This window comes from Onychostruthus taczanowskii, unplaced genomic scaffold (genome assembly GCF_017590055.1).
Source record: "Onychostruthus taczanowskii isolate IOZ18803 unplaced genomic scaffold, ASM1759005v1 scaffold2, whole genome shotgun sequence".
NCBI lineage: Eukaryota > Metazoa > Chordata > Aves > Passeriformes > Passeridae > Onychostruthus > Onychostruthus taczanowskii.
Genome location: NW_024499239.1, coordinates 13,252,174 through 13,276,312, shown reverse-complemented (window position 1 = coordinate 13,276,312; position 24,139 = coordinate 13,252,174). Strand labels below are relative to the sequence as shown.

The window sequence follows — 24,139 nt, the reverse complement described above, 5'->3', positions numbered from 1 at the left end:
AATTTTAAAGGTGGGTTTTAAGAAATACTAAACTGATCTTTGGATCCAAGCAAACCTATGAAAAGGGGGCAAGGGCTAAAAGCAATGGGAAAGCAGTTTCTAAGGGATAACTGATCCTACCCTAAGTCCCTATCATACCTTGTTCAGATAATAAATAATCTATGGACTGTTTGAATATCTTTCATGTATAATAATACATGAATTACATTTTCCCAGCACTATAATTTTAAAGATAAAAAGTAGGCTTAAATTATTTGCATGAGTACACGCATTTGTTACTATAAAAATACAGTATTGACACCTGATTAAACATACTGTAAGAGTATCTCAGTTTGAGCTACAGACTGTGAATTGCTCCTAGCACATGCCCTTACTGTCTGTAGTTCAGTTTTCTTGACTTCTTTTCTTGTACAAACCTCTGCAGTAGGACAGTGTTGTTAAGAGTTTGGGCTCTATTTTTACTTCTTGTGGGTAGTTCCATTCCAGCATTTGGAATGGAATAGGATCAAGTTGCTCTTTTTGACTTCTAGGTCCAAAACTCCATTTCTGCCACCAAAAGGTACCCTCCTGTATCAAATAACAACCCATAAAACAACAATTACAATGCTGTCAGTTGTCTAAGATGTATAGATACCTTATAAAATAGATTTAAAACAGATATTATGTACTTTTATATTTAGTTAAAATTATTTTCTTTGGTAATAAGCTCCATTTTTTCTGAGAGTCTATCCTTATGGTAGCTGTAAAGTTGGATACAAGCTACAAGCCACCTCTCCTGAAACCAGGAAAATCAAATAGCAATGAAAACTGAGTCATACACCTGTCAAAATGTTCCTGAAAGAATTCTTAAATGGTAACTACCCACAAGAAGTAAAAATAGAACCCAAACTCTAACAACACTGTCCTACTGCAAAGGTTTGCACAAGAAATTTGTAGAAACTAATCGAAGATTAGTTCAAACTGTCAGACCACTAGAGGCTGCAGTAAATCTGGCAAGCAGTAATTACACATATCTGAATGAGTTTATGAATTACTTAACACAGTATTTGAGTAAGGACAATGTTAAATCTGTATCATAATTCAGATACACTTAACTAAAACACCCGAAAGTGGCAAGTCTGAAGAAGGTAACCAATTAACCAAGCATATACAATCCAATTCCATTTTCTCCTTAAAGACTGATTTGTTGTATCAGTACTCAGTTATACAGAAGCATTTTTTGCCATTTAATACACATAGCTAAGTGGGTATAAGTGCTGGAAACAGGTACAACCCACAAGCACCACTCCGCAACTACAACTTCAAATTGGTCACAGCAGCAGAATGATACAAAATATTATCTTTTTTACACTGAGGTGTCAACAATCTAAGTGTAGAAAACCATAACTTCAGTATTTTCTTGGTAATGGAAGCTCATAAGTTTCAGATAATGAAACAGTAAAATCAATACAACATTCAGTGCAGTAGTATTTTAAAAACCCAACAAAAAAGTGCAACTTTGGGCTGCTGGGGAAAATACTATTTATTATACATTTAAATACAAATTTGAAATGTGTTGTGGACACATCTGCAGGGTTACAGGTAAAAAAAATGTACAAAGTTGTGTTCTGCATCTCTCAAGACTTACACTTCAAAAAAATTTCACAAAATACCAAGCAAAAGTTCATCTTTGTAACAACAGCAAAGGTAATAATGCATAATTTTTTTTTGCTTGGCATATTATCTTTGTTCCCTCCCTGCATTAAGTACCTACAGTTTGTAAACAGTCTTTAAAAGTGTTAATAGCTTTAAGGAATGTGTAATCACAGTTTATATGGATTCATCCCACAAAGAATTACAATGCTACACAGTAGTTTCGTGTTTCCATAACCCAGTTCTAATATTACCAGTACTGTCTGCAGTGAGCAAAGGTCCATCCTGTCCACTGCTTTTAAGTGGCCCATTCTGGATGGCTAAATTTAAGCCATAAGATTTTTGTTGGTTTTCAAGTTCGGCTGCTATTGGTTTCCTTAGAATATCTTTTTTGTTGTTGGTAGCTATTGTTTTCTCTGTATTCCTGCTACTTTTTGGAAGTGTACTGCAAGCATCACTGCTTTCTTGCTGGGACTGGTTATACTGACGTTCCCTGTATGCCAGATAGGCCCTTCGGCTCCTGGAGTGCCCTTCGCTGTTGCTCTGGCGACTTTTGGGTAAGCCATTTTGCACACTTCCTTCCACACTCGTGGGAACGTCGTAGGCATATTCCCTCAGCACTGCAAGCCTGCTGGCACGATGGCCCTTGCTCCTGTTCTTATGGTGCCGGCTTGGGTGTCCATTCGTCCGAAACTGTACCTCTAATGGCGCTACGTGCATTTTGATGTCATTATCTACTGAATGTTCAGTCAGACTGTTATCAAGTTGAGGACCTGTGTTCAATGGCAGAGAAGTAGAGTGACACTGAGCTGCTGCAGCTTGTAGGTTAGTTAGTTTACAACCTTGAGATGAATTTTTTAGGCTTGAGGCACTTTTATTTGTGCATGAGGATTCTGCGCTACTGTTGGTGCATTTTGGGGCCTCTCCGTTGGTTCCACTGGAACTGGAGGGTGGCACATTTACTTGCACTGAATATGTACTCCTTCCTGGGCAGCAAGTTGTTATCCAAGCACGCCTGACATCATCCCTGTTAATGCAATGGTGTACCATAAGAAAGGCACTGAGACATAAACATGTTGCCCCAAAAAAACAGCTGAAGATCAGGTCCATAGGATAATACAGGGAGATGGACAGAGCTCCAAAGATCCACAGCGTAACATACAAAACCAATGTAAGGCCCACTCCCAGAAGCTGTGCTGGAAAACTGTGCTCATTCTCCAAAGCAGATGTGGACACCAGAGACACTGACAAGGAATCCTGATGGGCCAGTTCCCCGTGCTCGTTGGTGGCCAGACGCTGCTGCTCCTCAACGGGTTCCTTCAGCTCGTATTTGCGTTCAGGGTGACGCTTTAGTTGTATGAATATGCTGAGGAAATACATACAGTTTATGAAAATTATAAAACTAGCAGGTCCATAAAATGCTCCTAAGCTAGGTTCCCAAGCCATCCAGCAACTGCAAAAGAAACAAATGAAAGAATAAATTAACATCTTGCACAAGTCAATTATGCTTTTTCAGTTCATTGACATGATCTTGCCTGTGCTATGTTTCCAGGAAGAATCAGAATTAATTGCAACAAGTACTCAGAGAAAAGCAAGCCAAAGAAGTCTTAGGACAAAGCCCTCACTTATAGGGTACTTACTAAGGTGCATTAGGTCTACTGCCATAATTTCGGATGTTTGCTGCAGCTGTTATTCCACAAACTATGACAGGGATCCCTCCACCAATAAGGTAGAACCTAAAAAATAAAACCAATTTATTAGCAGCTGCTTAAGTGCAAGGGATTTTTTAAAGTCACCATGAGGGAAATTAGAGCTTTCCAGGATTTGGGAAGCATGCAAGCTCTTTATGAAACTAAATAGGGTGAATCAGGCTTCAGCTTTGGCAGTATCAATTGTTTTCTATGTCTTCCTCACTGCAGTTTTTCTCCTCTTGTTGTATGCTGCCTCTCTCGCAAAGCTGCTCACTCCCACCTCCCACTCACAGACACTGAACAGAAGTATACAGTGTTAGAAGGAAGAAGCAAAAGCACTCAGTCAGAAGTTGTAAACTGCTGGAAAAGAATAAGGAAACTTAGAATGAAAATACTAAGTGGTATGTCCTGTGTTCCAGAGATGAACTTGCCTAATATTATATACATTGCTAGTTGAAATCTTTTGGGGGGGCAGGGGTTCAGTAGATAGCAGGTTGTTTTTGGTTTTTTTAAATTTTTAATGGATTCTCTAATTTTATAGTATATACTTCCTGCTTCCCTGTGGTGGTATTGATGAAAACTGTACGCTTTCAAGAAGAAAAATGGCCTATGTTGTTGGAATATCTCACTTTTCATTCTGATTTCTACAAATTCACATTGCATTCATTAGTGGCAGATCAATAAATAATGATCAGCAGTCAAATTAACAAGCACTCAGTCCTACAGCTTATATTAATCCAGTCCAAATTCAGATCAGAACACAAAAGTAAAAACTCCTACTGTGACATGCGGGTGAGTGTTTGTTTTTTATCAACATGAGACACCTATTATGGTGGTCCTGGACTTTTCCACTGCATTTCTGATAATTCACCAGAAATTACTCTTGTCTCGCTTGAGACACAAAACAACAGTCTAAAACAAATTATGACTTTCTTGGAAATCAAGATACATTGAATTTATTATTTACTTGATTGAATCCTACAAGACCAGATTCTGACACTGGTTTATTCTGTATCTTGATGCAGCAATCAGGAGCTGACCAGACAAAAAAAATCTCTGTACAAGTACTACATTATGGGTAGTTTTATTTTGAACCCAAGTTTAAAAGAAAACTGAAAAAAAAAATCCTTCTGTGGCCTTTCAATAAAAAAACATCACACACCTATCTGACTGAGGAAATTCCTGATCTGCAGGAAGTTGGACACTGAGAAAGTCTGAAAAATATAAAATCTGTTTGCTCCGTTCTTCTCTTGGATACTTGCCTCCAGAACTACTGCCACTGTCAGAGATGAGGTGTTCAGATCTGAAATGGCATGTTCATGTCTGTGCAGAGTTGAGCCTGTGAGGCTGGTAATTTTGCTGCAATGTTTTACAAAGCAGGAGCTCCATAATAAATAATAAGGGATTAAAAATACTTGTATGTAGTACTAAAAATGTTACTTGAAAATAATCAGAAGAGCACTTCTGTTTTTCTGTAGTGTCTGTACTTTCAAAATCAAGTTCTTTAAATATTTGCCTGTAACTAATCAAAGTTAATCAACTTCTGCCACCTTGTGGAGAATTTCACAGTAGCAGTTTTTAATTAATATCCAGAAGCCGAGGAGGCAACATGAACAAGGTGCATCAGTATTTTCCAGTAAGAATATTGCACATATGTGAATTTAAGAGAGAATTAGTTTGTCTCATTTCTGGGATTTCAGAAATGAAAATTCTAGGAGGAACATCACACAAAGAACACTATTTTCATTTGATAATAAGTGACACTCCTATTTTTCAAATAATTTGTAAATAATCTTTGGAGAATATATTTAACTGTATTTACTTAAATTGTAGTGTTAAATTCTGTTAACAGTTCTACACATTCTTTCTTCTGACAATTTAATAGGTTGTGTTGGTACCTAAAGTCCTAACTAAACCTTCAGTGGTGATGCTGGAACACTACTGATTTTTAATTTACCAATCAGCAACCCAGCGCTGCAGCTGTAATACACTAAGACCAACAGTCTTCCAGCTCATCCTTCTTAACATAACACTGAGGAACAACAAAATCTAAAGGAACTTTACAGACCAGGAGAGAACACAAGGGGAGTGACTTTTTACATCTTCAGGTCAGAATATAAATGTCTATAACTTGGAAAATATGAGCCACAGAAACAAACAACTCACCGCAGCATTGGCCTGGGTGGAGGAGGTGGCTCATCAGGATCTTGACACCTTTTTGCTTTTTTGGTTACCTGCTTGTAAATATTACGAGATGTCACTCCCAGCCACAGAACTGTTGCAAGAGTGGAATAATGGAGAATTATCCCAACCTTAAAACAAACAAAGACAACAACAACAAAAAAAAGAATTAACCCCCAAATATTTCCTTTCTACTAAGTTAATAGAGTAATCATTAAACTTGCAACTCACCATAAAACTGAAATTTTCAAAAGGTCAATTCAAGAGAAAAAATGCTCTTATTTTATATGACCACTCTAAGCATCAAGTCATTATAGTTTAAAACAAAAAAATATGTAATGCAGACCCATGCATGGAAACCATAATAGCAGGGGAAAAACAATTTCAGCATACATATCAATCATACACTTTAAGAAACTGTATTTTACAAAATACTTAATTTAAAATGTCCTGTGTTACAGACATTATTCAGATTGAAACAAGTAAGGGAACAGCAAACTTGTGATACTGTGATAAGTGTGGAGCAGATGGCAAAATACAGACAGCCAACACTCAACAGCAATTTTAACATAATGCAAAGATAAAGAAAGTGCATTAGATGTTTAACCTGTCCAAACATTAATGCAGTCTGCTTCACAATGGAATCTCCTTATCCTCTACTGCCTTATTCACAAGCCAACACTGCTGTGACAGCATGTGCACAAAGAAGAGGCAACACTTTAGATCCAATTAAACTGACTACAAGTGGGTTTTTTTCCTTTTTCAGTCACCAGTAAAAACACACAACTCTCAAACAGCCTAACTGTATCACAAGGTTTCTTCTCCAGGATTTCTGTCTCCAGGAAGATAAGAAAAAAGGTGTGTGTATGTGTGCACACACACAGGAGAAAGATCAGGGATATATTTTACTGCAACACTTTGAACCATCAATCTAATAACTCCAGTAAATTAAAACAAAAAGCATTATGGAATACTATAGTGAGGGACATGAACATTTTTGTAATCACTGAATGTAAAAAAAAAAAAATTAAAAATTTCACTAACATCACTAGCATTTTTTAAAAGCAGCAACTGTTGTTATACTGAAACACTGCAACTGAATTGAGATGGCCAAATTTTAGAAGGGCGAATCATTAAAAAGAAGGAGTCTCCTGAATTGAGATGGCCAAATTTTAGAAGGAGTCTCAATAAAGCGTGGACGCTTGAAACACTTTTCTTCCCTCCCCTTCATCATGAAATGATAAAATAATTTCATAGTAAGTCAGTCTCAAAACCAGAAATAACCAATAAAACTTACTTTCTGTGGTAGCATCTTGGGAAAAAAAAAACTGTTGCACATTTTACAAGGGCATGTAGTGATAGGAGGAATGACTTTAAAATGAAAGACTGTTGATTTAAATCAGATGTAAGAAAGTTAGTTTTTTACAATGAGGCTAGCAAAACACAGGCACAGGTTGCCCAGAGAGATATTAGATGCCCCATCTCTGGAAATATTGCAGGTCAGGTTGTTTGGGGCTCTGAGCAATCTTCTAGTTGAAGATGTCTGTCTTTACTGCAGGGGTGTTGGACTAGATGATTTAAAAGCAAAACACCAATTTTTTGTCTAGATTTTATATTTTGATGAATGCCTATACATCATTAGAGTTCTGTAAGTGGCAAGGGGAGTGTATTCATATACAGGAGCACAAAACCAGTAATCAAGTTTTACTTACCGCTTGGCAAATACTGGCATTCCTGGTCTGAGTTATGCCTCCAATAAACACCACACATGTCAGGAAAATATGAAAGCTCAAGTTAACTAACATATGCCAGCTTTTAACACTGATCCTGATCACACTGTTAAAAGAAACAAATTAGATAATATAAAACACAGCTATGTTACTGTTTTCAGAAACTAGCAAGATATTCTTGTGATCAACAACATATAATTTCTGTTAATGATTGCTTGACTACCACATACTTTACAATCAAAAATGATCTTAAATTAAAACATCCACCTATTACCAGCTTTATACATCTATTTCGGGTCTGAGTTAAAAATGTTAGGATTCAAGCTTTCACATCAACAGAAATGCAAAGGGCTGAACAGTTTGTTAAATTCTACCATTATTATTGAATGGCCTCTTTTTCATCATGAAGCAAAATGAAGAATTAAAGGAGAGACATGGTTATGACAGCTAAATGATCATGCTCAAGAAAGATGAAATAGCTACTTGCAAAACTGTTAGTTTTCATCAACAAATTTTATAGGCACAAAACACTTTCCTATATCATACTCTCTTAGTCCTAAGCGTGATCAAACTAATTTTCTTAGTCTAGATCATGCTCAAGAAAGATGAAATAGCTACTTGCAAAACTGTTAGTTTTCATCAACAAATTTTATAGGCACAAAACACTTTCCTATATCATACTCTTAGTCCTAAGCATGATCAAACTAATTTTCTTAGTCTGGAAATTTTGATTCCTACCTGTGATGGTATATGTAACTGACCATGATAATCAACAGGCACATCAGCAAAACCATGGCAGTGGCATAAATTACTGGATGCAGAAGGTCAGCTGGCTGTGTATATAATTCAGCTCCAGTCAAGTCCTGACAACAAAACCAAAAGTAACATTAGTCCACTGTATCTATTTTTTGAGGGTGAGGCAATCACAAAGGGAACACAAGAAGTAACAGACACCTTACAGATGAAATGTCTTCCTTCCTTTCCCACTGGTCCCAAAACAACTCTCCAATTACTTATTTGTTATTTCTGGGTTTCTTCTGCAATTATCCGCTAATCTGGCTGAACTTTATAAATGCAGTCACAATTCTTATAGAACAGCTCGACTTCATATATTCTTGAAGATACAGATAGGTCAGCCGCTTATAGAATCATACCATTTTCTTAATCTTAAAATACTTCTATGTACAGATGTGGAGTAACTGTGTGTTTCAGTTGTGATTATCTTTAACAGTCCAAAGAACATCAAAGACAGGATAATGTTAAAGGATCTGCATCTAGAATGGAATAATCCCATGCACATAAAAACAGAGGCTGGGCACTGGACTGATTAGAAAACAACCTGAGTTAGTGATAGACAAAAGCTGACCACAAATCAGCAATGTCACCTGTAGCCCAAGGCCATGCTTTGCTGTGTGAGTAATGACACAACAAGTGAGAGAGCTGATCCTTCCCTTCTGCTAGCACTGAGAGACCGCCCTGCAGAACTTGCAGTTTGAGGCTCCCCAGCACAAGAAAGACAGACATACAGGATGGAGCAAGTCTAACAGATCACCAGGATGATTAGCAGGCTGAAGCATACAGTGTCTGAGGCTGAAGAAAACGTCTTTTATCTTTAAGAAGAAAATGAAGAGGGGAGAAATCTAATTATTATATTAAACTACCTACTGGGATGGTAGAAAGAAGACTAAGTCAAACACTCTCAAACTCTTCCTGGAGCTGAGCCATCCACTAATGAAAGGAAACTGACAGTATCAGAAACACTAAAAATTCTGATTAGATACAGGAGAAAAATTCTGAAGTGGTCACATACTGCCCAGAGAGCCTGTGTCCCTGGAGATACTCAAAGCTTGACTGAATAAGATCTGGAGCAGTAAGATTTGACTTTAAAGGCAGTCAAACTTTGAGCAGGTTAACTGGACCAAATGGCATCAGATGTTCCTACCAGACTGTTATTCTATGATTACTGTTTGACCAGAATAGATAGTTGATAACTCTAAGAGAATTCAACAGCTATATAGCATCAACTAAATTTTCTGAATCCACCCAGATTTTCATTTACTCAGAAGAAGAAATAATTCTGTTTGGAAGCAGTTAAAATTAACTAGACTTCCAGGCACGGGGAGAGGACACAGACATGACATGACAACTCAAAAGAAACTGTAGTCCCCAGCACAAAATATAGTAAATTTACTTAACTATGATTAGTGAAAAAAAAATCTATGAAAAGTAATTTTTCAGAAAGGACAGGATACAGAAAAATCTCTCCCTTATAATTCTGAGTGAGTTACTCTTAAACTTCTGGAGTTGGCAAAGTTCAAAAGTGTCCTGAGGAAAAGGAGAAAAAACTTAGCATTAAGAAAGAACAGTAAAAGATTAGGAAGAAATTTCAGTCTGTTTTGAGAAAAAGCAGTGATATTTTTCAGCTTAAGATCAGTAATCTGATTTCATGGACAGGAAAAAAGTTTTTGATTTGAGGCTTACCATTAAGTTAGAGTCAACAGTCTCTTCACCATACCTTCAATTGTTCTTTCATCAGAATATAAATTTGTTATTCCTAACATAACTCAACAACCTCATTTCACATTAATTTAATCAGGTTGTCAGTTTGATTCTTATCTATTTGGTTTTCTTTGTCACCTGGCAAAGGATCATAAGAATTTATGCCTCAGGCAGCCAGTGTCATCCAATTTCAACACTACCCATGGCCTGGTTGTTATGCAGCTGGGGATCCCTGAGAACTCACTGCTGTTACAAGCACGAGCAAATGTTTTGTCATACCTGGCCCACGAGTACCAGGCAACAGAAACTATAGGATAATTCTGCTTGCTGCTTCCAGACTGGTATCAGGTAACAAGATCTCATGTATGTATTGGTGTGAATTTCAAGAATGAGAGCTACAAAATCGCAAGATTTACAATAATCTCCTAAAACGTGAGGAAACTCAGTATATGCCTTGCCTTGATAGCTGAGGTCTTGACCCAATAACCAATGGAATAAATCAATGGAATTATTTATCCCTTGCACTGACGTTTTTCATCAGACCTAGTAAAAAGAGTAAGGGAAGCTAATAATGTTATTTCTGAGCTAAACTGATCCTAAATTATTATTAAGTAAAAAAGAATGACAGCACAGTAACAGCAGAGATGGAATTAAGAATACTGGGGAGTTTATAGTTAATTAGAAGAACTCTTTGTTTCTTTTCAACCACTATAGATGGGTTTTTTTCCTCTGTTCAGTCTGTAATAATGAGTTTTCAGCCGAGCTTTCTGCTTATCTCTTTTATTATTAAACAGTGGTGAAGATAATCTCCAAATAAATACAAAGTTTTACAACTACATCTTCCTAAATCACTAGATCAGAAAACCAGGCAATCAGTGATGTGTTTCCTTATCAGAGGACTTCATGTTATGTTCTGAAATGTATGAAGAGGGTCAGTACACTACAAATTCCTTTCTTCTACACATATATGGACTAAAGTAAAGTAGATTAAAATAGAGTGAAATAGCTCTGGTTAAGTCATTCACCATCCAGCCAGGATGATGAACCACCATGTTCAGGTCCCTCCTGCCTCTGCTGTTTTACATATTTTATGTTAATGACAACTGCTGGATTAAACTTCTAAAACTGAATCCAAAAGAACTTCCTCTGAGCCTGAGACCAGAACCCAGACTTGCATAACATGATGGGAATTTAGAAATGACATGGGCTATTATGGCTTTTTTGGTTAATATATGAAAGGCATTATGAAAAGCTTTTTTAGCAGCATGTAGACATCCAGAGTTTCTGCAGTGTATTATCCGTGTGCAAATCTGTCAGCTGAGTGTTATTCTGGGCCCCTCCACCTACCCCCTCCTCTCCAGTCTCTACAGCCTAACATTTTGGTAAGTGGCTTAATATTTAAAGAATACCAGTTTTCAGTGAGTATACAACAAGAGCTAGCTACTGACAGAAAAGGAAGAAAGCTGCCCTTTCTCTAACTTGATTTCTGATTGTCAGCAGTTCCCTCTATAATTCACAAGACGATATTCATACAATCTTATCATGTGTTAATTCAGAACTAGTCTTTATAGAAGCAGATTGAGCATGCTTTTCATTTTTCTTCCTCCAGGTGACAGAAATGTGACCAATTTAAAGCATAATCTCTCTTTACATGCATATTATACATACAAATGAATTTTATTTCTGTTTTAACAAATGCTGCTAAATTTTAGGAAAGGATTATATATTTTTAAAATATCAAAGGAACATTACTTGTAAAAGTTTACTTGATTGCACAAGTTTAAAGTAATTTAAAGCAGTACCTTCAAAGGTAAATTGAAAAGTTGCTTTCTTTGAGCTCTTTTAAAAAGATTGGCATGTAAATCAATTTTATATAAGTTTAGTCTGATAATTTCCATTTAATTCTCTTCAGAGAAAGATTTTTTAAAATCTGAGTTGCTAAAGAAAAATATCAACTTCTAATCCACTAATCACCATAAAAGAGTGCTCTTTCTTCCATGCATGATTACATGAAAATATATATTTAATTCCACATGGAACATATTAACTGCCACAAACCCCATACCAAATTTACATTTAACAGTATTTCCTAAATCTTGTAATATTTTGCTCAGATTACTACCAGTCCATTTTATTTATGTATCACATTTTATAATTGAGCATCTGTAGATATTACTGATGAGCAAGGTAGCAGTCACTGTCTATAAAAAGGGAAGTTTCCCTGGCCAGACTCTAAAATTAAGAATTCTGAGAACAGACAAAGAAGAAATTCAGCTTCCCAAGTGAGGAGCACTAAAAGGAAGTATCTCTTCTATCACCATGCTTCAGAACTGGTTAACCATTTTACTGATACCAATATGCTTAGACTAGATTTTGGATACTGTTTTTCAGCAGTATTTCAAAAATATTTGTCATAGTTACTAAGTGTTTTGATATTTTTTCCACTTCCACTGATGTCTTCTGGTAACATACCTACATACTAGTAAATTAACAGTCAATCTGGAGGGAAATAACTGTCTTTGGTTATGGATCACAGAAAAAAAAGCTGGGAAACACTTCTGGTCAACTGAGAAAGTCAACAAATCTAATCTAACACAGAGAAGATAGTTTAAAATAAAGAGCAGTAACAGTTGAAGATAACCTGTCATTTGCAGACTGAAGTTCATGAATTTGATTAAGTAACTCATTTAAAGTCTTCCTATAATAGAGGACTTTGCATATGAAAATTATTTTTTTCCTAGTATATCCAGTTGTTCATTAATTATTCATTACCCTATTAATTACACTTGGATAGATTTCCAGTTAAACCTCATCTAACCTCAACGTTTACATTAATGAAAGCAAAAACTAAAGATGTATTTATTTTGCCTAGTTTTATGTGAAACGGGAATGCTCGTTTTCCTTAACACAAGGAAAAAACCAAACAGAATTGTATCTTGAAACATTTTTAAGTCCCAGAAAGAAACTAAATTCCTAAGTGTCATACCATTAAAACAGCATAGTTGCTGAGGGAGTAGCACTGCATGGTTGTAATATTTTCATCAGACAGAAGGATGCGACAGCCATCAGATTTCCATCCCCCTTGTCCGTTCAGGAGATCGAAGTCCCACTGAGCTGCAACAGCATCTGCTCCGTGCGCAATGCGCCGCAGTGTCACGTTGATAGGAACGTGGTGACTGGCTACAGTTAATCCATCTGTTACAAAGAAAATGTATTTGCACATAAATTTCTCAGCATGTAACTAACACATTAGATGCTAAAACTCTCTACTGGATACATACTAATCAAAATAAGGGAGTCAAAACTGTTTACTAAAGATAATAAAAAAATAATAAAAACAAACCTATCTTGGTAAGAATAACTGGAGTTACAACTGTACGACGTTTCCCATCGTCAGCCAAATTTGTTGAATTTCCTGTTGCTGGGAAAAGCTTTCCATTGCGAAATGCAATAAGCTGAAGCTTGTAGACAGATTCATCTGCTGGTCTGATTTCTCTTTTTTGTTTTTGGCTGAAAAGGGAAGCTGGCAACTGGATAGAGGCCTCTACAATTGTGTTCTAGAAACAAACAGATTTTTAAAGTTCAAAAGAGAAAATTATGTTCTTTACAGAGATTAAATTAGCAACTCCTCTATATGTACAGAGTCAGAGATGAATGCATTTAGCAGACTATGTATTGTGACCAACCTGTTTGACAGTGTTTCCAAGTAATCCAGGATAAAATAGCCTAATCAAGTTATTGAAGTCTTAAAACATTTTTTTAAAGAAAAAAAAAAAAAGTTAAAATTCTGCAGTTACCTTACTTGTTACAGAGAGTAAAGGTAAAGCTGGTACCAGTAAAGTATTATGACAGTTTTTCCAGACTAGGCTATCAGCAACTAGAGGCAGCAACCAACACAAGTAGAGAGAAATGCTGCAACTGTGCACTAGTACCATTCAAAACAAAAGCTGTCTACAAACAGGGTGGTTTTACTTGTATATAAATGATACTTGAGTGAGAAGCTTGCATATAATTTCACAGAATTACACAAGCATAAATTGTGATATACATCCTACAGTGACATTCAAGCAAAAATTAAGTGCTAAAAAACTGGTAAGTTGGGGAATAATAACTGAAAAAACCACTTTTATCCTTTTTCCCTTTAATTCTTCTCACAGTTATTATGGATTACACAGAAATGCTAATTTAACATTAGAAATTAGTAACAATAAACTTGCTTGCCAAATTATTAATTTATATTATTACAAAGTCAGTAGGGAAACAAAGAGCATCCCACCTTCAAAGCCAGGCTTGACAGTGTATTTGAAACATTGCACTTAAAGCTTAATTGTTTATCTAGATTTCCATCTGGGTCTCTTCTCCCATAATCACTGAGTCCTGTACGGTCTGATGTAGCCACTTTCTGAAATACGGTGCAAGTCATCCCAGTGAAACCAGCAGCCTTTATTACATAGGCCTCAAGAGCAATATTTGGAGAATACTGTGACAACAAAAATCAAACATGAAATGATTTTACACACCACAGATAGGATAATAAATAATCTGAAAGGGATTCTCTGTCTTCACAGAAAAACACATCCAGAAAACCATCTTGGTTTATCTGGCAGGTACAAATCTTTTCAGAGTATTGCTCTAATCCCTTCAGAAATAGCAGGCATTTCAGATAATGCCAGCATTTATTAGGAAAAATAAAAAGCTATTCAAATTGAAGAACAAGTAAAACCTCTTCTAAATAAATAAATAAATTAATGCTTACAGTAGAATAAACTTGAGCTCCATTTGCAAGCCGATACATCGCAATTTTCTGTAGACATTGTACAATTCTGGTGCAAGCCTTGGCTTCCCTTTGTGCCATCCACAGAACACGTTCATCAGCCAACATAATGTTACTTGCTATGTCCACCATGACATCGCCAAGCTAACATGGAAGAGAAGCAAGACTCTTTTATAGGTATGAAAACATTCAGCAGATAGGGTCATTACCAGATAATACAAAGTGCATCAGCAGCACAAAAAGCACAAAGAAAATCGTTGCTCCTATTTCAATCACCTCATCACGGTGAGATTGAAACACTTTGACTCAGACACTTACTCCGACTGAAGAAAAATGTAGTGCCAATAGAATGCGTCTGTTTATACAGTACTTAGGAAAAAACCCATTATAAATATTTTATTAAAAGGAAAGGGTGCAATACTCCATCTTCAACTGTACTAATTGCTTTAGAGGACCATTTACAGTCAACTTGGAAACCAAAACTATAAATCAACTATAATACAGTTTGCATGTATGATAGAAGATAAGAGTAAAAAAGGCAAAAATTAGCATACAACCCTTCTGTTTTTCCTTTTAGCAAGTCAAATTTTTTTTACTGCTTTCTTGTTTGCCTTCAAATTTGCATGACAGTTTTAGGTCACAGGTTTACATGAGAGGGACAGCAAATATCCATAGGTACCAGTGCAGCTTTCAAACCATCAATTACATTGTTTTAAGTTCACAGTCCTCACCCTGCCTTCTGTATGAAAAACAAATACAAACTATAAAGGGAACTTATTTAGGCCATTCTACCAAAAATAATGAGCAACATTGACAACACTGACCTATACCAGATTTTCACATTTAAGGAGCAGTGACAAATACTGGACCAAAAGCAAAGATGAGTATTACTTTTAGATAAATTGACCAAAATACAATTGACAGTGCCTAAATTTAGGGACTGGAATTTTCAGTTTGAAGAGACAAAGGGTAGGGTGAGGAAGGTATCTCCTTTACTATGCAGGCTTCCCAATTTTTTTTCCAGAATATTATTAATAAGGAGAGAACCCAGTCATTTCCTCTTCTTTTTTGAAATCTTTAAATATAAAGGCAAGAATTGGAATGAAAAAGTATTTGTTATTTTGAGAACTGGCTCTCTGAGGAACAGAATTCGCAATCAGTAAAAATTCTTGTATAACACAGAGCCTTAAGTAGCATTTGCAGGCTCTAGTCCTTTCATTAAATCTTCAACAACAAACTTAAATTAATTGAAAGCGTTTATCATGACTTATTACTATTTGAGAAATGGTAACAAATTTTACACATCAACAAACAATGATTTTAGAATAAACCAGCAGAATTTGCAGAATTAAAGTTGCTTCATGCTTTTAAAATATATTATACATTATTATTTCTCCTACTTGTTGAGGTAAGAACAAGTTTTTCCAGCTGTATTCTAAATTAAGAACTTTCTGAACAATTGTCTTGTTGCTTCTGATATGAAAGAGCTACTAAATTTATTGTACTAATCTTTCAGAATAGCCCCTTTAGCACAAACTAGGGAACGAATAAGAAGATGGTGTAAGTGAAATCAATATGAATAACAGAGTCAAGAACAAGTTCATAGAGTAAGAACCTGAGAAGAAATCAAGCTTTATTAATAGCTACTAAAATTTTTACGTGAAATTGTACCAATGTTCTTTAAATATACCAGCAAATCACAGGCTGGCTTCAAAACAAATCCACTGAGAAAAAAACCCATTGTCTAAGACGCAAATCCTCTAAGGAGTTCTGCAAAGGATGTAGAACCAGCATTTATGGTTTGCTAGGGGGCAGACAGGGAAAATTTGGCTTTTTTTTTATGCATGAGTTTAAACTCAAGGCATTGTGGTCTCCAACTTCCCAACATGCACTGTACAGTGAGATCAATATAACCTCTGTTCAGCAGTGAAACAGAGAGTTTCTACCCACTGGTGGGACTATTCAACTACTTGCATTTTTCTCCCCAACAATGAGCGTTCTCTAAGATTTTGTTTTAATGTCTTATGTTATATCCTGCAAGACAGAGGAGTACTGAAAACCTTAGAGATATGGCTCAATATTGAATAAAGACAGTCTGTCACGGTGGAAGGGGAGAAGATAAGTCTTGTTTTATTCATTATTGAGAGGATCTCTGAGGCTTTCATTATTTGTGTTTTTAGGTAAGAACATACCAATGAAAACCTGTGTGACCCACTCCATATTAAATAAAAACAGACTTACTGTACCTATCTCCCTGCTCCAGTGCTGACCAGAGGTGTTACTCACATTACAGGTCCAGTGAATGCTGGATCATCTCAGCGCGAATGCAAAGTCTGTGACCATGGGTCAGCAACTTCAGGGACCTACTAAACAAACAAAAACATGGAATAGAATCTGACAATCCACTAACTCAGTGTCTGCATCTAGTGTTGGGAAGATTTCACTGCTCAGAATACTTAAGGACAAACATTTTGGTTATCTTAAAAGTGATGGCAAATTATCCAGTTACCTCTTTATATTTTTCAGCAAATCTTCCAAATTTCTCTATCATTTCAGCCACAAAAATAACATCCATTTTATCAGAAAAATTTGCTGCTTCAACTGTGTAAGCCAAGAGCTGTCTTGCTGTTGCCACTGCATTAGTGAGGTTGAGCGGCATCTAAATAGAGAACAAACATGAGCATTTGAAAAAGGACAAGACAGAGACAACACTTCACCAATTAATAAACTGATCCAAAGAGGAGAGCAATCCCCAGAGGTACCACAGTGTTTTGAGTAGCTAAGGACAACCACCTTATCTGTAAGCAAAAACATTTCCTACAAGCCAGAGAACTACTGTTTGTACTGGCAGCCAGCAACTGGGTTTTGTGCTGTTGTCCTAGAAGGGAGAGAGGTATTACACCAAAAAAATAGGAGAAAAATCCCCCAAAACATTATTGGCAACTGCTTATTTTCATTTTCACCAAAGCCAAGGCATGACAACACAAAGCTCTTTAAATATAGCATTTTATAGCAAGAGAAGCCAAAACCAATTCAAACACACCACTGCCACATCATTCACTGTCAATTCTGTAATTATAGGAATCATTTGGAATGGCATACACCCACAAAAAAACAAGACAGATCTCACTATGACAAAGGTCATGATTTCACTCCTGAAACAAACCCCATGCTGGAAAATTCTTCACTAAATAATACACAACATCCACATGCCTGAGCCAGCAGGAACCAAAAATGGGAAATTTTACATAGTACACAGGAAAGCTGTGCTAATGTTATCAGCTCATGTTCAGATGCTGTTTATCCATGATAATCCAAACTACAGAGCTTCTCTGTCTGGTTTTTGGTTGTGGAGATATCTAGTCTGCCCTACTGAATTTGAAAAGTGCCACCTAAGCACAACTAGATATTTGTCCTTGCCAGTCTTAGCACTTGTACATAAATTTTAAAGTGAGTAATGGAAGTTAAGTTTTTGTCAATATGCTAAAAATTATGCATTTAAAGTGCAAATAGAGTTCAAAGTCATAATACATACTGAACAAAGTCAACTTTAAATTTAGACATTCTTTATGATTTCTTTGAACTTTTTCTTTAATCATGAATTTCTTGTCACCTAAAACTGTACTTGTTCAATACACAAACAAGAACAACAGAAAATGAATGCTCTTGTAGAATCTTATAAAAGTTTCATTTTATTTTACATGTGAACCTTTACTTGATTTAAAATGTTTGGCGAAGTTCTGATGTTCAAAACAGCTCAACTACCTTTATTCAAAGGCTATAAGCATGCTTGTAATATGATTACATTTAACATTAGTCTCAGAGACAAGAAACTTCTGGGCAGAATTTTGCTAAAAATTCCAGGCCTACTATACATAAAAAGAAGGCAACTTTTGTAAGTAAAAACAACTCCCAAACCCAAAACATTCCCCCTCTCCCTTTAAAAAAAATTCAGCATAGAATACCTGTGTACATTTATTTTTGAGTAGATAGTAGGAGGTTATCTACTTCACATATGAAAATTATTCTTCTGTTTTTCTGAAGATACCAATCTGATCGTTACACTTTAAACCTCCTAACACAATGCTGGCAACATTTTTCCACAACCTGAAAAATGTTGGCTAACCAAAAGCAGTTGTAACAACCTTAAGTTATCTTGAGCATATGGGCTATGGTAAATAGGCAGGAATGGCATTGAGTTGTCACAGACCTAGCAGAAAAATGTGAATTTTTCTGGTGAGAAAAAAGCAAACCAGCAGCAGTGAAGCTCTATTTAAACTAACACGCAACCTTTCTGTGTCCCAGAAAAGGACAAAGTGATCCCCAGCATCATCTCTCTTCTGTTAACCAGTCAATAAGAAAGAACATTTGAGCCCTCAAACATGTTTCATATGACCAAGCCATGGCATGCACCTCTACTGCTAGGAATATAAAGGAGTGAAGCAGAATAGTTATGTCAACCTCTAAGTTTTTCTTGGGCCAGAACAGGCATTCCCTTTTTTTCCTTCTCACCCCTGCCATCTTGGCTAGCACTCAGGGGTCCTCAGGAAACCAGAGAAGGAGAACAAAAAGCTGTGTCAGCATTATTAAGTACCTGAACATAGAGGGAGCAAGTCAGCCCATCTTACACAACACACAGTACAAATCTTTTGCCTAAAACTGGAGTTAGCCCAATCAACTGGACATCAAGATCTCATTGTGTGTATTACTACTATAATGAAAAGAGCTGTTCTCATTACAGATTAAGCCTGCCTTGTTTCTTTATAGCATGTGGGCAGAACAAGGCATCCAGCTGACAAAAATAATCATGACAAGCCATTCTCTTATGCTTTAGATAAATACAAAGAATAAAATCTTCCTTGCACTTTCAATCCAGGGGCACTCAAAACAGACACTAAACCAAGCTTTTAACCTAAACCTACAAGTCTCAGTATTGTACTCAGAGGCACGTGTCCATTATAACCTATCTAAACCACCAGTATTTCCAGCTTAGAGAAGATAGTGTCTTCTGAGTTTTTATTTTCATTAATTAGATTTTCATAATTTGGTTTTACAGAAATGCACAGATTACCTGATTGAACATATAAAGAACTCGAGTCACATCATTCGCATACTGGCACCTGGAGTAGTCCTCGTCTGCCCAGTACCCTCCCCTGTCGCATCTGCGCCAGGCTCTTCTCTCATCTTGTGAGTTGCCAGGATATATCCCACTGCCAGCAGAATAACGTGTACACAGCAGGTATGCTGTGATGCCTGCCAATGTTCTGGGCCACCTGGGGAGTCAAAAGGAAAAAAACCCCTCACATTTAGACAAATTTACATGACAAGTAAATAAAAGGATTAAGCACTACAACATGAAATAAAGAGACACTCAAAACTAAGCATCTCTACACTATTTAAAGGGCCACCTTGGCTCATCTTCAGCATTTTCAAGCTGTTCATATTTCTGTCTATTAACAAAATGAGTTCTAATGCTAGCATGCTTTTTTGAACTCTTTCATGAGGTTTCAGGTGGAGAGAAGAAGGTGCTTATAAAACAGCTAAAAATACTTTACAATTTTTTGATAAAAAACCTTGCCTACTTTGTGAAAAATTCCCTGTTAACACTATAAAAACAAGTTGACACTTGCTTTCTACTTGTCCTCTACACATGCATCAATACGACTTTCAAACAATTGCATTCATATTCGTACCAAACTGCAGATATGAACAGATTACATTTTCAGTATTCAAGAAAACTAGTAGCAGTAGTACAACCACTCTGACCAGTTTTGCAAACAAAATACCAAATAGAATTTAATGGGAAAAAATTTCTTAATGTCAAGAAAGGAGAAAAGAATTTCTTTTACTCAAGGTACATGAAACTATGACATTCTTAAGAGAACTCCTAACATTCTCTCCACTTTCTCCTCTAATTTTCCTGCATATTTTATCTGTACAAACAAACACAGATAACAACAAAAACCCCAGAAAACAAATTGAAATACATATGTAATACACTGATCATTCATTAGAGGAGAACTGATCCAAGGACAAAAATAAGAATAGAAGAAAACCATGCCTGAATTAAGGTGCAATGCTGAGCAGACAGTAGGGACAAGGAATGGCAGCCAGTCTTCCTGCCCCTGCTTGTGGCTCTCTACCCTGCTATATGCATAAGAGCTATTTTATCATTCAGAGCACTAATTCTTAAATTTTAGAAGTAAAAAATACATACCTAAATTGCAGAATGCTTAGTATCTCAAATTTAACAATCCAACATGTAAGGTTTAACTAAAACTGAGAGCAAGTGAGCTTCACTGATTTATCCCAGGCTTTGTGTAGTCTCATTATGTCAAGGTCCTTTAAGAGTCTTTAGAGCTAACATAGTTTTTCTAAATTGTACGTATTTCAAAGGGCCTTATACAAAGCAGTTGAGTCCAAAAACTGGAACTGGTCAAACAAAAAATTTTGGTGGATTACACTGTGATTTTAAAGTTTGCTTTTATGTCTGGACTGCATTACAGTAAATGGTCATTTATTCACTACTATCATCTAAATTAAGAAATGCTAAGGACATATTGATATTTGGAAAAAAAAATCTCTGTTTGCAGGAGGATTAAGTAAACACGTTGAAGGATGCTCCATTTCCAGGAAATTAAAAATTTAAGTAATATTACCAACACAAAGAAACTGAAGAAGTCAGCACCATTTTCCCTCCTTATTCATCAGTTAAGTAACTCCTCTTATTGAAGATACTAGAACTTATCACAATTCTTCTTTCTAGAAGATAATTAGCTCCAGAGATGGACGAAGGCAAAAAGCTACACTTCTCAATTATATTAAGTGATAGAAGATATTAACCTCTGAGGGTGCACTAGAAGTCTTCTCTATCTTAAATTCTCATTTATTCTTCATTAATTCCAACAGAACAATTGTGACATGTTCAGTAATGGAAGAGAGACACTTAGTTCCAGCCATTTTGACTATTACTTAAGTTTGGGCAAGAAGTAGCAAATGCATAGTTGCTGGTGGCATCCCAGTATTACACAGGTCATTGCAACAACTATAAAAGAATTCTAAGTTGGTCAGAGGACTAATGGAAAAGACTAGATGATAAATACAACAAACTAAACTAAGAAACAAGGACTTAAATTTAACTACCTTTTGTAACAGCTTTGACATTACAGATCAGCTCTCCATATTGTAGTGACATAATTTCATTAAGAAATGGAGATTGTTATTATGGCCATTACTAGAGTATTTGAATACTAGAAGAGACAGAACATTATTTGGGTATCCAGCAGAGCTTCATCCAGCCCAGCAAATATTCATTCACACATACTCAGAGCCTCGGCAGCCACTTCAAGTAATTAAGAGAAGTGTCACCATCAACCAATACCAGAAAGGAAAACTTACACCAGATTTGGTGACAATGTAGTTAAGAAAGAAGAAAAAAAATTAAAAATAATTAGCACAGATTTTAAATGCCTGGAATCATGTTGAGGTATTTCAGAGAATGTAAATTAATTAAAAGAACAGATGTAGATTCTGCAATGGTAACATAAGGATTTGAACATATTTTTAACTGCAAAGAAGAAGACAGAAGAAAGGACAAATCTCTCAGAAAAAAAATTACAACAGTATTGTTGTGAATTGCCACAATTCCAGTAGTAACCTTAGTGCAATGTTACACGCACCTCAGCAAGCTAACAAAATACCAGACTGGATCATGTCTGGCCAACTCTGATCATGGAGAGAGCAAGTCATGCATCTGCTGGGAAAGGAGGGAGGGAGGGAGGGATACAATACATGTACACTTATCCAAGTCTCTAAAATGTCAGTAGCGACAAATTGAAATAAACTCTGATTCAACACAGACTGGAAAAACAAGTACAAAGACGAAATAGTTCTGTGCTTCCAATTTTCATGTATTTATAATAAGCCTTCAGAGAATCAAGCCAAAAAGAAAACAGGCAGATGAGGACAACTAATAAATCAGCTGGCACAGCTGTTATGAGACATGCAGGCCCACAAATACCTTGCATAATACACTCAAACCTCCACTTCTAGAATGCAAAGTCAGGTTTCCAGAAACACTGCCACTGGAGTATCAAAACATAATTTCCAAAACCATTTATCAATGCTGAAATTTTTATATTAAGTTTTGACATCAAAGATGCCACTTTGAAAGGGTATTTGTCTCTGTCTTTACAGTTTTCTAGAAGTTGTATACTTCCAAAGCATTTTCAGTAGAAGTGTGGTCAGCTCAGTTTTCACTGAATGTATCATGTTACAGACTGAGTGTCACATGGCCTTGGAATAATTTAAATTCTGTGGTCCTGACAGACATTTTATGACACAACCTCCAACACAAATATTTTAACTGAAATACGGCACATGCCATTCCTTTTCTCACTATTCACATCTAGCGCTAAAGTAGTAGAAAAAGACAAAACAGAGTTTCTCTTTGGTTTCTCAGACTAGGACTCAAATCTAAAACAGGTTTTTCAGGAGAACTTTAATTACTATGCTTTTAAACAAGTATTATTTCTAAGCTATATATATCTTCTATAGCCATCAAACAGAAAAAAAAGTGAGAACACTACTTCAAAGGTTATTAGATTATCACAAGGTTATTTGCCTTTTTTCCCCGCTTCTTATCTCCACTTTCCCTACTTTTATTACCCCTCTCTTTCATTATTGTCCTTTCATTCTCCCTGAGTTCACTTTGCATTCATGTCCCTACACAGCATTTTATCATCTTTTGCTATGATCTTCTCAAAAGAATACAAGCAATGCCAGGTAGCCTTATAGTCTATGCTACCTTTAGAACAAACTTAGATACCTGCCGAAACATTTTATTGTTAAGACTAATACATTATTTGCATAATGATTTAGAAAGCTTTCTACTAAAACCAGACATAGAAGGGGCAATTAAAACTCAACAGCTCTGAGCCATAATCTCACATCAGAAAAACAATACAAATGCACAGTGCCATGGAGAGAAGCACCTTCAAGCAACAGCGTCCCTTGCCTCTTTCCTCTCCCACACACAAAACCCCTTGCACAGGCACAAGTTTCTTTGCAGCCCAGTAGTGAATGAGAGAGGGGAACTAATTTTAACTACATTTCCCTTATTCCATAGTTTTACTAAATGAATGTTAAGCTGTAACATCCTCAGTCATGAACTGTTTCTTCCCAATACCTGTATGACATGAGCTAAAGAAGCATTCCCCAGTTTCCATGAAGCTAGAGAGGACATCCTTCCTGCAGAGCTCAAAAGGTGATTAATGGCATGAAATTCTTACCATGCGAACAAAGCCTATGTAAGTTTATATTCTTAATTTCTTGTGAGTCTAAGCTTGAGTATCTTTCACAGTTTACCCAACTGCTAGCAGAAAGTGCAAATTTGGGTTGCATTAACACTCTTATTTCATTACTCTGTATAATTAGGTGCTCAAAATTTATCACATATACATGAGTGCAGACAGCTGTGGCGGGAAAGATGGTTCATTTACATTCAAGCACTTTAATTTCATTTCAGGGGGAAAGAAAAAGGCAGACCATGAGATTATAAAAGAATCCTTTCTTTCATACATGTTAATTCTATTTTGAAAGCACTAATTTCTTTAAATGAACAGTAACTTTCA

The 24,139-nt window shown here is 36.1% G+C and overlaps 1 protein-coding gene across 1 annotated transcript in view; it reads right to left on the bottom strand.

The window, feature by feature from the left end:
* Positions 1-1,504: 1,504 nt before the first annotated feature.
* Positions 1,505-24,139, bottom strand: part of ADGRA3 (adhesion G protein-coupled receptor A3) — a 54,033-nt gene continuing 31,398 nt past the window's right edge. Inside the window, exons 9-19 of the mRNA XM_041402974.1 lie at positions 19,579-19,780; positions 17,017-17,166; positions 14,490-14,651; positions 14,010-14,213; positions 13,077-13,290; positions 12,720-12,928; positions 7,973-8,097; positions 7,217-7,340; positions 5,490-5,635; positions 3,273-3,368; positions 1,505-3,085 (exon numbers count right to left, since the gene is read on the bottom strand). Of these exons, the coding sequence (XP_041258908.1) occupies positions 1,843-3,085; positions 3,273-3,368; positions 5,490-5,635; positions 7,217-7,340; positions 7,973-8,097; positions 12,720-12,928; positions 13,077-13,290; positions 14,010-14,213; positions 14,490-14,651; positions 17,017-17,166; positions 19,579-19,780 (2,875 nt within the window). The 3' untranslated portion in view covers positions 1,505-1,842. The remainder of the gene's footprint in view (positions 3,086-3,272; positions 3,369-5,489; positions 5,636-7,216; positions 7,341-7,972; positions 8,098-12,719; positions 12,929-13,076; positions 13,291-14,009; positions 14,214-14,489; positions 14,652-17,016; positions 17,167-19,578; positions 19,781-24,139) is intronic.